Genomic DNA, 15,145 nt, shown 5'->3' with positions numbered 1-15,145 from the left:
ATACATATCCAGGTCCGTGTGATTCATTTATGTAGGGTTTTTTGCAGACTCAATATTAAAAATAATGTACAGTTGTCTCCATTCTTTACTGGCCCTAAACAGAATAGAAACACAAGGTGCTCTGCACGTTCTTGTCTTTTTTTCTTCTTCTTTCTTTTGCTTTTTGGGTTGCTTTTTTTTTTTTTAGACTTGCTACAGAGTCAGTCTGCTGTGAGAAGTGCTAACAACATACAAGTATCACTTCTCACAGCAGACTGACTCAGTCCCGGCAAGCCTGGGGACAAATTAAGCCCAGATGGGGAAGTGGGTATGGAGACCGCGGGGGCCAGGGACGATGGGGCACAGGGGAGGCAGTGGGGGCCAGGGTGACGGAGAGGGTGAACTCGGGGCAGAGCCCGCCATGGCACAGCCAGGGAATGAAGCCTGAAGCCCCACGGCTGGAGCCCGACACTTAAGGGCTGATGCCCGACCCCGCTGCCCCCAGGAAGGTGGGGAACTCACTGGCTGCTTGCTCCTCCAGCTTGTGTGTCTCCAGATGGGGGCAGAGCCCAACCACGACTGACAGCCCTGGAGGTGGGGCCAATGCTTTGCGGTGCCCCCCTTCTCCCCCCCCCCATCACTGCTGTGGCCGCAAGAAAAGCCCCTGGTGGCCGCATCTGAGAAACACTAGACTAGAGTCCTTATTACCGCAGTGATCTGCACTGTCTGGGCCAGGCAGCTCCTCCCGGGGTGAGGCCTGGGTCAGCAGGGCGAGTCGCCCATCTGGGGCGAGCCGCTCAAGAAGCGGGGCTAAGCGGTAATGGAGTGAAAGGTCAGGCTTGACAAAGCCCTGGCTGGGATGATTTAGTTGATTGGGATTGGTCCTGCTTTGAGCAGGGGGTTGGACTAGAAGACCTCCTGAGGTCCCTTCCAACCCTGATATTCAATGAAACGTGCCTGGAGCTGGCTGCCAGAGCCTGGGCCACAAAAGCGTAACTTACACTTGCTTGAGATGTCGTGGGGTGGATCAGACCCTGGTGTAAGTGCTATTGAAACCAATGGGATCTCAGTCCTGGAGGTGCTGCCAGACAACATGTCGGCTGGGGTGGCTTGATCTAGCACCCTCTGCTAGTCCCTTTCCCTGCTCCCCCTCCGCTCAGCTTCCTCAGTTAGCACATCCGCTGAGAAGCGAATGGAGCGGCTCCTGACTTGCACTGGCGGGAAGGGGAGCAGAACGCGGCTCACAGCCCAAGTGACGTGGTACCCCAAATTCCTGACGGGCTCACAGCAGCACCCCCATGGTTCATTCCAGGCCGGGCCGGACCGGGCCGGCCGCTGGGAGCCGCTGCCCCAGGTGGGTCCTTTGGTGGGCAAGGAGGTTGGACACGTTGCTGAAGCTCTTGCCGCACTGGGCGCAGGGGTAGGGGCGCTCGCCCGTGTGCACCCGCTGGTGCTTGGTGAGGTCCTGCTTCTGGCTGAAGCTCTTGTCGCAGTCCGTGCAGGGGTAGGGGCGCTCGCCCGTGTGCACCCGCTGATGCTTGGTCAGGTCGTGCTTCAGGCTGAAGCTCTTGCCGCAGTAGGAGCAGGGGTAGGGGCGCTCGCCCGTATGCGTTCGCCAGTGCGTGTACAGATTGGAGACCTGGCTGAAGGCCCGGCCACAGTCGCTGCAGAGGTAGGGCTTCTCCCCCGTGTGGATGCGCCGGTGCGTCTTGAGCCGCTGGCTCTGCCCGAAGCTCTTGCCGCAGTCGGCGCAGGCGTAGGGCCGCTCGCCGGTGTGGATGCGCTGGTGGATGGTCAGCTTCTGCTTGTCCTTGAAGCTCTTGTCGCAGCTGGTGCAGGCGAAGGGCCGCTCGCCCGTGTGGATGCGCTGGTGCCGGACGAGCACCTGCTTCAGGGTGAAGCTGCGCCCGCAGATGTTGCAGGCGAAGGGCCGCTCCCCCGTGTGGATGCGCTGGTGCTTGATGAGGTTGGAGACGTGGCTGAAGCTCTTGCTGCAGTCCGTGCAGGGGTAGGGACGCTCCCCCGAGTGGGTCCTCCGGTGCTTGGTGAGATCCCACTTCCTCCGGAAGCCTTTCCCGCACTCCGGGCACTTGTGGGGTTTCTCCTTCTTGGGAGCGCTGCTATCCTGTGCATCGGGAGGGGCCGTCCCATTGGCTCTCGAAGCACACGCCGGGCACGGGCTCGGCTCCTCTCCAGTCTCAGGCCCGGACTGCATGTTTAGGGAGTTGCTAGAGCACCGGTCACACCCCCACGTGGCCCCCAGCTCACTCTCCAGTCTCTGAGCCCCACATGAGCTCCGGGAGGCTCCTTGCAGCTCAGGGCTCAGGACAGCTCCCTCTTCTGATCGCCGGAGTAACACCCTGTAGGGCTGCAGGGTCTCAGCCCCTTCATCCGGATGCTGCTCCTCAGAACTGCTCCTGACCCTGCCATCTGCTGGGTGGAAAAGAGAATCCAGAGATTATCCCTCAGGGAAGAGAAAACACGAATATTCTGGGACTGAGCACCCCCACGCCCCTACTTCCACGCCCCTTCTCCCCGGAGACACCTGTAGCTCCTACAGGAAGTGGAGAAGGGCCTGCGATTTCAGCGGGGAGCAGACAATGGGCCACATCCATGCCGGGGTAACTCCATTAACTCCAATGCAATCACCCCAGCGAGGCGTTGGCTCACTGTGTTCCCATGAAAGCAGATTTTCTCTTGTGAATACCCCATAGCTCCCAGTTCTGAACTGCCAGCCCCAGGCAATGGGCATCTCCAGGGCCTCACTCTGCCGCAGCATCTCCCGACAGGCAATTTGTGCCGCATCTCCCAGCATCCGGTGAGTGCAGGAGCCACCAGGAGAAAGTCACCAACACTGCAAAGCGCTGAGGGTACAAGAGCAGGGAAGAGCCCGACCTGCCCCGAGTGGGGAGACTCCAGCATGGGCAGACTCAGTGTGGGGGTGACCAGAGGCAGTTTCCCAGGGGCTCTCCTAACAGGCCCACCTGCTCCCAGTCAGGGGATTTAGGGAGAGCAAATCCGGCAAGAGTTTCCCCTAATCTTAACCACCTGAGTATTAAAAATAGCCTCCCCTCAGACCCCGCAGGGGCGTGTCTGACCCTGGACAGCAGCGTCTGTAAGGGACTGAGGGCTTCAGGCCTGTGAGGAGGAAACTGTGTGTGCAAGGGAGATGAAAATTCCTTGTGTAAACACCCATTGCCTGGAGGGGCCGAGAGTCGGCCCTGGGCGTGCGCCAAGTGTGAATGCCCAGTAGTGGCAGTGACCGCAATGGTGCGAGTCTGGGTGTCGAGCATGGCAGCAGAACGCTATCTGGCACAGCAGCTGCATTCCCGCACCTCGCCGCAACAGCCCAGAGAGATCAGAAAACGGGTGGGCAAAGGGCTTGGCCCGGGAGGGGACGGAAGGCCGACAGGCACCTCCTGAGACACGACAAACCCTGCTGGAGGAAGCCCGGGCAGCAGCTCGGCGAGTCACTGCTCCCAGCTCTTCGCCCTGGAGTCGGAGCAGCTCCCAGGACCGCTGCCGCTCACCTCGGCCGATGCTCTCGGGTCTCTCCCACGCCACGGCGCACTGGAGGATGCTGGCCCATAACCGGCGCTGCTGCTCCCCGGACCCACTCAGGACATCGCCGCCTGATGGTTGGAAAAGAGAATCCAGAAACTGTCTCAAGCTGCAGCCAAGAGGAAACGGCTCCTAACCACCAGCAGCGGGATGGGGCTGGGACGTCCCCCAGATGGCACGTACAGCCTGGTACCAGCAGCGCACAACTCCCAGCTCCTCAGAGCACAGAGAGGTGGGGGCATCATTTGGGGAGGGTTGGATTGCAGCAGGGAGGAAGCAGAAACAAGGTACTAAATCTACTCTGCTGTACGCAGGTCCCATTGCATTCAAGGCTTCCCCCAGGGTTGATGGTACCCCAGGAAGCCTGTTTCCTCGGCCAATCTCTTGTGAGTCCCTAATGGGTACGAGATATACCGGGAAGGTGGCATCCCCCAGTCACACCCACCTGGAAGGACAGCGCCTACATCTTCCCGCCACAGCAAACTGCGGTAGCATTCCCATGGAGGGGCCCCTCTCCGTGGGCTGAGAATAGGACACCGTCACTGCCTGTACAGACACACTGCTGAGGATGAAGGGCCCAGGAGCAGCCTAGCCTCTCCCCAGCAGGAGGCAGGAGTGTCCCGCTGGGGCCAGTGAGCGGGCAGGGAAGAGTCCATGCTGGATGAATGGGATGTAAGGTAACCAGACACAGGTCTGCCCGGGCCCCCAACCCAGTCTGTGATCTTAGGGAAACACAGCCCAGTGCCTTTCCCTAACCTCAGCCCCATGTGAACGAGAACAGAGCCTCAGCAGCCTGGACAGGGTCTCTGCCCAGCTCTTCTCTCCAAGGGAGCTGGGCTGGGTGTTACTCACCTCGGCAAGGGCTCTCCGGAGGCTCCCACACCATGGAGTCCTGCTGGGGGCTGACCCACGGCTCACAGCACAGCTCCTCCTCCTCTGCTGGAGGGAACATAACCCAGATGCTACTTCCTAGACCCGGGAGACACTCAAACCCCCCTGCAGTGGGGCCTGACCAAGGCAGCCTCACATCCCTCCCCCAGCATGTGCGTCTGTAGGTCACCCTGTCGGCACAGCGCTGACGGCTCTACCTGGAGGATGATCCTGCTTGGGAGGAGCAAACACTGGAAGTGTCGAGCAGAGCAGCAGGGATGTGGGGGTGAAAGAGCCAGCGCCCCTGACTAACAGCCCCACTCCCCAGGAGAGACTGAAACAGGAGAACATGCCAGCTCAGCGGACAATTTTCACAGAAATAATCATGGTCCACAGGGAGTCTGAAAACTGAGGGGCAAGGGGCTTGTGCTGGGGATGAATAGGCAGGGGAGGGGAGGCAGATGGGACATGCCCAGACATGACACCTGTGCTGGAAGAAGCCAGGGGAGAAAGGGCAGCCATGGCAGCAGCCTGGGACAGGGTCACTGGACTCTGACCCTTACAGTCCCTTCTAACCATATGGTTCTACGATTCTGTCACTCCAGCTCCTCACTGCAGAGCGTGAGCAGCGCTGAGGGAGCGGGGATTACTGCTACTCACCCGGAGAGGGGCTCTCCCACGCCACGGGGCCCTGCGGTGTGTGGACCCATGGCTCTTCCCCACGCTCCAGCCGATATATGAGGTCAGGCTTGGGGCCCGGGTAGCCTGTGAGTGGGAAGAGACCAGGGGCTGTCAGGGCTTGGTATCATATGAATAGTTTAGTCTTGATTTCAGCGAACAGTTTGTCATCACCTGCACAATTGGTGTAAAACCGCTCAGGAGCGTTCCAGTTCTAAAATGGAGAAGGACTAACAGAGGGTGGAGCGGAACAGACTGAAAGCTGTGGACACGACACAGATGAAACAATATGTTTATCACCTTGAAGTGGTTCCTTTTAACTGACGCACATCCAGTGAGATGAAAGGGCCACGTCGCACCTCTCTGTGGTCCTACATGCTGCAGGAGGGTGTGCAGATCCCGCATTTATCCACACCAAATGCCATTCGCTGCACCGCTGCCCATTCACCTGGCTTGCTTCGATCTCTCTGAGCCAGCGGCTGCCCAGGGACTCTCGGGAGAGTGACAAAGGGCTCGTCTACACTTGAAATGCACCTTTGCTACACACCAGCGTCGACGCCACCTGCGCCAACAGGAGGGGTTCTCCCACTGGCGTAGGTAATCCACCTAGCCGAGAGGCAGGCAGCTAGGTCAACGGAAGAATTTTTTCCATCAACCTGGCGCTGTCTACACGGGGTTAGATTGGCTTAAGTACATTGCTCAGGGGGGTACCTGAGTAGCTGGGTCAACCTAACTTTTTAGTGTAGACCAGGCCTTAGTTTGCTGGAATTTACTCCTCCTCCAAATTAAATTACAATGAACTAAAGCCCCTTTGTTCCTGAGTGAGACCATCCATATGGGAGTTTAATGTGCTTTCATTTATGCCCATTGGCTTCACACCTTTGGTGGTTTTGTGACGCTGGCAGACTGGGTGCCAGCTCGTGCCACGGCCCCTGTGCCTCAGGGAACACTGACCAATGCGTACCTGGAAACCAGTTTGACTCACCAGTGTGTTAGTAGGGCTAAAATAGATATTAGAGTGACAAGAATGGGTTTAGACTTCATGAAATGCTTCTAGGATGCTGCATGTATAAATCTCGCTTATGACTTCTGTACCCCAGGTTATAAGGTAATATTTAAATATTGGCTCTAATGTAGCTACAAAAGTGTTTGATCTGAAACTGGAAACCCTCCCAGTCAGGAGAGAAGCATTCCCGAGTATGAAATGCTAGTTTACCACAAGAAGTGTCTCTCCTGCGCAACAAAAGAAGCTCTCTGGACATTAGACAAGCCCATGCGTAACACCAGTGGACAGAAGACTGTTGATTGCTCCCCCCATACCCACGAAGAGGAGACATGCACATACGTTCGACCCTGCCATGGGAATTCTACGGGAAGGTAACAAAAATGCCAGACCAGAAGTAACTTTATGCTGTTTGGCCTCAGAGAGGCAAAGATCCCCAGCTGCTCAGGTTGGATTAGCCCTAAAGGACATACAGAGCTTGCCTATTATAGAAGCTTCTCTTACCTTTTGAACCTAAGACTGTAACTCATTTGTGTGTGTCTGTTTACCTGCCTTAACCTTGTAAATAACTATTTCTTTCCCCTAGTTAATAAACCTTTAGTTAGTTTATTACAGGAGTGGCTTTAAGTGTTGTCTTTGGTGAGAGATCTAGTGTTCACTTGACCTTTGGGACTGGGAGTAACCTGAATATTGGTAAAAAGAAAAGGAGTACTTGTGGCACCTTAGAGACTAACAAATTTATTTGAGCATAAGCTTTTGTGAGCTACAGCTCACTTCATCGGATGCATTCAGTGGAAAATACAGTGGGGAGATTTTATATACACAGAGAACATGAAACAATGGGTGTTACCATACAGACTGTAACAAGAGTGATCAGGTAAGGTGAGCTCTTACCAGCAGGAGAGCAGGGTGGAAAATCTTTTGTAGTGATGATCAAGGTGGGCCATTTCCAGCAGTTGACAAGAACATGTGAGGAACAGTGAGGGGGGGTGGGGGGGGAATAAACATGGAGAAATAGTTTTACTTTGTGTAATGACCCATCCACTCCCAGTCTTTATTCAAGCCTAAGTTAATTGTATCCAGTTTGCAAATTAATTCCAATTCAGCAGTCTCTCCTTGGAGTCTGTTTTTGAAGTTTTTTTGTTGAAGAATTGCCACTTTTAGGTCTGTAATCGAGTGACCAAAGAGACTGAAGTGTTCTCCGACTGGTTTATGAATGTTAAAATTCTTGACGTCTGATTTGTGTCCATTTATTCTTTTACGTAGAGACTGTCCAGTTTGACCAATGTACATGGCAGAGGGGCATTGCTGGCACATGATGGCATAGATCACATTGGTAGATGTGCGGGTGAACGAGCCTCTGATAATGTGGCTGATGTGATTAGGCCCTATGATGGTGTCCCCTGAATAGATATGTGGACACAGTTGGCAACAGGCTTTGTTGCAAGGATAGGTTCCTGGGTTAGTGGTTCTGTTGTGTGGTGTGTGGTTGCTGGTGAGTATTTGCTTCAGGTTGGGGGGCTGTCTGTAGGCAAGGACTGGCCTGTCTCCCAAGATCTGTGAGAGTGATGGGTCGTCCTTCAGGATAGGTTGTAGATCCTTGATGATGCCCTCCCCCCCGCTCTCCTGCTGGTAAGAGCTCACCTTACCTGATCACTCTTGGTACAGTCTGTATGGTAACACCCATTGTTTCATGTTCTCTGTGTATATAAAATCTCCCCACTGTATTTTCTACTGAATGCATCCCATGCAGTGACCTGTAGCTCACGAAAGCTTATGCTCTAATAAATTGGTTAGTCTCTAAGGTGCCACAAGTCCTCCTTTTCTTTTTGCAAATACAGACTAACCCGGCTGCTACTCTGAAACCTGAATTTTGGTGTAAGGGACCCTCTGTCACAAAGGCAGGCTTGCCTGGGTGGCCAGATTGACGGTCCCCTGGGTCACGCTGTCTGTGACTCCATACAAAGGCTGTGATAGTGCTTGAGGCATTCACACTTGTTACTTGAGGGGTGAAATCTAAGTATTGAATGCACAAGCAATTGGGGGTTTATGCCAGTGTGCCCTGAGGTTGGCACCCACATTCGTGAGCCACTCCAGACAGCCTGACAGGATCCACCTTAGCTGTTCTGATTGTCCCTATGCAGACATGGCCTGCAGGTCCTCCCAGCCCTCTCTGGTCTTCAGTAATGTCCCTCTGTGCCATCTGCGTACCTCCCTTTCCGGAGCAGTGAACACCACAGGACCTACTAGAGAACCTCCCGGCCCCAGTGGTTACCTTCTGTCTTGATGAAAACAGACCATTCAATCCCACTCTTGGATTTGCAGCTCCTTGCCGGTTGCTAAGCCATGCCAATACTCTGTCCCTCAGGCTCTGGGAGCTGGCAAGAGCCACTGGGGGCCTGTTGTAAGTCTGGCTCAGACAGGGCTGGCCCATAATAAGGAGCGTTATGTGGTGTGTCTCACAGAAGTGTAGTCACTCCTTGGTCCGCATGCGCACCGATGAGCCTTCGTTGCGTTAGAGGTGGGAGAAGCATTACAGTATGTGACAAAAGGGACTGGGAGCTGCCATGTGACTACGAGGAGGGTGGTGGAGAAATTCTAGGGCACAAGGGATATGAAGTAAGGGGCATCTTCTACAGGTCACCACGACAGAGGGACAAGAGAAAGAGGAAAAAATTCCTGCACCAAGCCCCAGTCCACACACCGCTGTAGTTGTGTGGGATCTGAATTACCCAGATAGCTGCTGCGTAATAAATACAGCCAAGCAATCATCCTCAAAGAGGCCTTCTGGATAAGGCAGTTTATGATCCTGGCTGTAGAGATTCCAGCCAAACAGGAGAGGCCATCCTGGGTCTGCTTCCTAATTCTAAGGAGGAACTGATTGCCTGTAACAGGACGGCTCAAAACATACCACCATAAAATGCCTGAGTTTATCCTAGTCAGCTAGATTCACACGGGGCCTTCTCCAAAGCCCACTACAGCCAATGGGCGTCTTTCCGTTGACTTCAAAGAGCTCTGGAGCAAATCCAGAAGGCGGCACTCTTTTGCAGGCTGATTCACAGGGGTAGAGAGAACGCGTGAGAAAGGACTACAGGACTGGATTCCTAGCAAGCGAGGGGCAGCGGGAGGCAGTAGGGACGGGAGCCAGTGCAGAAGACGACAAGATAATTAAGGCCCAACAGGGCACAGCTCCTCTGAAAAGAATAATGTACGAAAGAAATAGCGGGCACAGCTTCCTTCAGGAGGGACTGTTCCTGGGTGCGAGGGTCTGTGCTAGAAAAAGAGTGAGGAGGCAGCTGAAAAGAAAATGTACAGTGAAAAGATAAGAGCAGTAAAGAGGCCAAATGAATTAATGCCAGACAAAGGGCAACAGTGAAAAAAATGGCTTTTACAAGTGTGTCGTGGGAAAAAAGTACAAGGGGGAACCATCAGTAAAGGAAACCAAAATGGCCACGGTACTCACTCCTTTTGGAAATGGTTCTTTAAGAAGAAAAATAAAGAAATCTGAACAACCTGTAAGGACGGGAGACCCAGTAAAAATAACCATTGATCTAGAACTGGTGAGAAAACACTTGGAAAATATACACCTATCCAGATCAGCCTGTACGTATGGGATGGCACCCTAGGGTACTAAGGGAATTAGCTAGCCAATTTACTGACCATTGCTTTTGAAGAGTCGTGAGCAGATAGACCGGTAACGAGATGGCAGAAAAGTCCGTTTAGTGCCGATTTTCAAAATGTGCAGAGACAATAGAAAATATGGGGGTTATTAACAGCGTAATAGACATCCATGCATAGGCCAGAAGCCTTGACACAACTCAGGCCTCGGCCTATAACACATCAAACAGCAAATGCTGCTTTTGTGTTTCACACACAGATGAAGGCTGGGTAACTGCAATGACAAACCCTCGCACAGTTGTGAAGTGACTGGCCAGTGAGAGTGCCCTGTCTGTCTTGTCCCTGACAAGCAGCCTATTCTGTTTTTTCTCACCTAGGGAGATCACTGTGAAAGCTGGAGAGAGAAAACAGCAGCAGCTGTCATAACACCTTGAGTGAGTCACCGCCGCAGCTTGAGAAGCTGCTCATCCCTGCAAGTGTGAAGCAGGGCTGGAGAACCCACCATCACGCCAGAGTGCTCATTACACAGACTTTCAGTGGTTTTAAATCAGCCCCTTGCTCTGCCGGAGGTGGCTGGGATTCTGAACACAGATCAAACATGCTAACGGGAGCCCTGAAACAAAGAGCCCACACACGTCTCAGCAAAAGAACGAAAACAGTTCTTTACCCAAAGAAAGCAGCATTTCATAGTTCTCCGTCATCACCTCCCGGTACAGCTCCTTCTGCCACTCCGCAAACATGTCCCACTCCTCCCGGGAGAAATAGACAGCAACGTCATCAAATATCACTGGCACCTGCAATCACAAGCATTCCACACTCAGCACTGCCGGCAGCCCCGAGTCCCAGCAAAACGGCTTTCTAGGGGGGAAATTCACCCCTGTGCCGAAGGCTAGCACAGGGTCCAAGTCCCATGTCAGCCCTAGCTTTGTGAATGATTCACAGCGATAACCCACAGCAAGTATCTCTCAGGGGGGTTATTCATCCCTGTGTACGTCAGCCAGACTGGATGATCACAGTGGTCCCTTCTGGACTTGGAGTCTACGGGGAAAAAACATGTAAGATTAGCACCAAATGCAGCCTGGAGCGAGTAGGTTCAACCCCCTCGGAGTGTTTGGGCCAGATTCAGTGGTGATGTGAGCGGTAGCATGAGAGGCTACTGGAATGTGTGTCCTGGTCTAGTCCGGGCTAGCTCCCAGGCAGGTGTGCAGGAGGCGAGTAATGCACCTGCCAAACCGGCAGAAGAGGAATTACCCTTGCTCAGCATTTGTCCATAGCTCTCCGGGTGCGTGGCAGCACTCGCCGCTCTGGAAACTCTGGGCTGTGGCAGAGCAGCTGCAGTGAATTCGAGCAGCCCGATCCTGTGCTTTACCAGCTCTTTTGTACAGGTGTAAATACTGAGAAACGGCACCGACGCCCATCAAGTTACACAGGTGTAACCGGTAGCAGAATCTGGCCGATGAGCAGATCCTGGTCCCACTGAACTCACTGGCAAAATCGCCCAGCGGTTGCAGGAATTGGCCAGGAGTCCCCAGAGAGTTCACCATGAGCAAGGGCGCAAAAGGAAAACATCCCTAGCGTGAGTGATAAATGAAGTACACACAGGGCGGTGGGAGGGAGGATGCTGAAGGGCTGCTATGCACCATTACAGCCCCGGTCCCTGCAATGAGCCTGAAACAATGGGTGAAATCTGGATCCTGTTGAAGACAACGGAAGTTTTGCACCGACTTCAGGGGGGCCGCGCTTTCACAGGGCAGCTCTAAGATAGGCGTGAACTATCCCCACTCACGGCAGTGCGTTCATCAAGACGCCTGTCTGGGGACTAGTTAAATACCCACACTGTTCACAGCACCGAAACCTGATCAACAGCCCGCCCTCCTTAGGGAGCTGCCTGGCTTACACTGCTAACCTGGACAGAGCAACGGGGGCTTGGCCTTGTCTTCGCTTTGACAATGAAGCATAACCTAGACCTGTTCGCACTGAGGTTGTATTTGGGTCGTGTCTGCCCTGGGTCTCCTGAAATGCTCTGTGGATGACTGGAGAGCTAGGGGGTTCTTTCTTAAAATTGCTAAAGAACGTGCCCATTTCATGCTCTGGACACATGAACAAAAGCAATCAAAAGAGCATTACAATGTACAAGTAGGACCCAAGGTCCCAATAACAAAGACCCTGCTAAGCCCCACAACCTCTCACAGCCCCCCTCCTCCACCGTGCAACATTCCCTCCTCCCTGGAGACCTGGCATATGGCCTTGGCTGCTGAGGGCATGGGGCAGCCCACCCATCCCAGAGCCATTGCCTGCACAGGGCCCCGGGCTGGGGTCCACAAGGGCTGTAAGCTTCCTGTACTGTTTACACGAAGCTTGAACTCTGCAGAACGGGCTGGGACGGCGGCTGGCCCTGCTTAGCTCCTGCGCTGGGGCCTACGGCCCGCTCTGCGCTAGAAACGTAGACGGGTAGCGCTAGGGTCTCTCCGGGCAGGTCTACGCTTGAAATGCCGCAACGCTGCAGCTGTGCCACCCTGTGCCAAGGGGAGGCCATCTCCCGTCGGTGTGCTTAATCCAGCCCCAGAGAGGCGGTAGCCGTGGGGCAGAGAGAAGCTCGCCCGCCGACACAGCGCTGTCTACACCAGGGCTACGGTCCGTATAATCACATCACTCGGGGATGTGGATTTTTCACACCTCTGAGCTGGGGGGGGGGGGGGCAGTGGCTGGGTGTCGGGAGGGGTCCCACTGGGTGGGGGGGCAGTGGCTGGGAGGTGACACTTGGGGGCTCCCACTGGGTGGGGGGATATCACTGGGGGGGTCCAGCCGGGTGGGGGGTCACACTGGGGGGTCCCGCTGGGTAGGAGGCAGTGCCTGGGGGGATCACACTGAGGCAGTCCCGCTAGGTGGGCAGGCATTGGGTGGGGGGGTCCAGCTGAGTGGGCAGGCAGTGGCTGGGGGGTCACACTGGGGGGGCCCCGCTGGATGGGGGGGTCACACTGGGGTATCCTGCTGGATGGGGGGCAGTGGCTGGGTGGGCCCCGCTGGGTGGGCAGGCAGTGGCTGGGGGGTCACACTGGGGGGGGTCCAGCCAGGTGGGCAGGCAGTGGCTGGGGGGGTCACGCTGGGGGGCCCCGCTGGGTGGGGGACAGTGGATGGGGGGCCACACTGGGGGGGGCAGTGGCTGGGGGGTCACACTGGGGGGGGGCAGTGGCTGGGGGGGCCCCTGCTGGGTGGGGGGGCAGTGACTGGAGGGTCCCGCCGGGGGGACACGCCGGGTGGGGGGGCAGTGACTGGGGGGGTCACACTGGGGGGGGGGGGTCCCGCCGAATAGGCGGGCAGTGGCTGGAGAGGGTCTCACTGGGGGGGCTCCCGCCCAGTGGGGGGCAGTGGCTGGGGGGGGGTCGCGCCGGGGGAGGGTCCCGCCGGGGGGGGTCTGCCGGGGGGGGGGCAGTGGCTGGGGGGGTCGTACTGGGGGAGGTCCAGCCGGGTGGGGGGCAGTAGCTGGGGGGTCACACGGGGGGGGTCGCACTGGGGGATCCAGCCGGGCGGGGGGCAGTGGCTGGGGGAGGTCCAGCCGGGTGGGGGGCAGTGGCTGGGGGGGTCGCACTGGGGGGGGTCCAGCCGGGTGGGGGGATCCCGTCGGGTTGCGGGCAGTGACTGGGGGGGGTCACACTGGGGGGGGTCCAGCCGGGTGGGGGCAGTGGCTGGGGGAGTCGCACTGGGGGGGGGTCCAGCCGGGTGGGGGGGTCCCGTAGGGTGGGGGGCAGTGGCTGGGGGGGGGTCACACTGGGGGGGGTCCAGCCGGGTGGGGGGCAGTGGCTGGGGGAGTCGCACGGGGGGGGGGGTCCAGCCGGGTGGGGGGATCCCATCGGGTTGCGGGCAGTGACTGGGGGGGTCACACTGGGGGGGTCCAGCCGGGTGGGGGGCAGTGGCGGGGGGGGTCCAGCCGGGTGGGGGGGTCCCGTCGGGTGGGGGGCAGTGGCTGCGGGGGGGGCGCGCTGGGGGGGGGGGTCCAGCCGGGTGGGGGGCAGTGGCTGGGGGGGGTCACACTGGGGGGTCCAGCCGGGTGGGGGGCAGTGGCTGGGGGGGGTCACACTGGGGGGGTCCAGCCGGGTGGGGGGTCCCGTCGGGTGGGGGGCAGTGGCTGGGGGGGTCGCACTGGGGGGGGTCCAGCCGGGTGGGGGGATCCCGTCGGGTTGCGGGCAGTGACTGGGGGGGGTCACACTGGGGGGGGGGCCAGCCGGGTGGGGGCAGTGGCTGGGGGAGTCGCACTGGGGGGGGGGTCCAGCCGGGTGGGGGGGTCCCGTAGGGTGGGGGGCAGTGGCTGGGGGGGTCACACTGGGGGGGGTCCAGCCGGGTGGGGGGCAGTGGCTGGGGGAGTCGCACGGGGGGGGGGGTCCAGCCGGGTGGGGGGATCCCATCGGGTTGCGGGCAGTGACTGGGGGGGTCACACTGGGGGGGTCCAGCCGGGTGGGGGGCAGTGGCTGCGGGGGGGGGCGCGCTGGGGGGCCGGAGCGGCGGCTCCTACCTGGGCACGCGGGGCGGGTCCGGGTCTCCCGGCCATGCCCGGCGGGCGGCTCCCCGCGCTGCAGGAGGCTCCGGCCGGCGGGCCCAGCCCGGCTGCTGCCCTGCGGCTCCGGGGACCAGCGAGCCCGGCCCGGCCCCGCACGGCTCGGCGGCCACCCGGGCAGGGCATGCTGGGAGCTGGGGGCTGGGCTGGCAGCAGGTCCCACCCACCCACACACACCGACACAGCCACACTCACACCCACAGCTCACACCCACCCATACAGCCACACTCACACCCACAGCTCACACCCACCCACACAGCCACACTCACACCCACTCACCCACACAGCTCACACCCACCCACCCACACACACCGACACAGCCACACAGCCACGCTCACACCCACTCACCCACACAGCTCACACCCACCCACACAGCCACGCTCACACCCACTCACCCACACAGCTCACACCCACCCACACAGCCACACTCACACCCACAGCTCACACCCACTCACCCACACAGCCACACTCACACCCACTCACCCACACAGCCACACTCACACCCACAGCTCACACCCACCCATACAGCCACACTCACACCCACTCACCCACACAGCTCACACCCACCCACACAGCCACGCTCACACCCACTCACCCACACAGCTCACACCCACCCACACAGCCACGCTCACACCCACTCACACCCACAGCTCACACCCACCCACACAGCCACGCTCACACCCACTCACCCACACAGCTCACACCCACCCACACAGCCACGCTCACACCCACTCACCCACACAGCTCACACCCACCCACACAGCCACGCTCACACCCACTCACCCACACAGCTCACACCCACCCACACCGCCACGCTCACAGCCACTCACCCACACAGCTCACACCCACCCACACCGCCACACTCACACCCACTCACCCACAGA

At 57.8% G+C, this 15,145-nt stretch overlaps 1 protein-coding gene across 5 annotated transcripts; it reads right to left on the bottom strand.

Moving 5' to 3' along the window:
* Positions 1–7: 7 nt before the first annotated feature.
* LOC140905779 (uncharacterized) lies at positions 8–14,370 on the bottom strand. Of its 5 annotated transcripts, XM_073329251.1 has the most exons (7): positions 14,220–14,370; positions 10,663–10,747; positions 10,377–10,503; positions 5,071–5,175; positions 4,393–4,479; positions 3,510–3,611; positions 8–2,412 (listed from the first exon to the last, which is right to left on the bottom strand). In XM_073329251.1, exons 3-7 carry the CDS (start codon positions 10,447–10,449, stop codon positions 1,283–1,285), a joined length of 1,497 nt encoding a protein of 498 aa, XP_073185352.1. In that variant the 5' UTR covers positions 10,450–10,503; positions 10,663–10,747; positions 14,220–14,370; the 3' UTR covers positions 8–1,282. The 5 variants fall into 5 exon arrangements, with proteins under 5 accessions (XP_073185352.1, XP_073185349.1, XP_073185351.1 ...); XM_073329248.1 differs by lacking the exon at positions 10,663–10,747; XM_073329250.1 differs by lacking the exon at positions 10,663–10,747 and having other exon boundaries at positions 8–2,409.
* Positions 14,371–15,145: the final 775 nt, after the last annotated feature.

Source organism: Lepidochelys kempii, chromosome 2 (assembly GCF_965140265.1).
Source record: "Lepidochelys kempii isolate rLepKem1 chromosome 2, rLepKem1.hap2, whole genome shotgun sequence".
NCBI classification, from domain to species: Eukaryota; Metazoa; Chordata; order Testudines; family Cheloniidae; genus Lepidochelys; species Lepidochelys kempii.
Note: the sequence above shows the minus strand (reverse complement) of the source record. Positions and strands in the feature narration are given on the sequence as shown.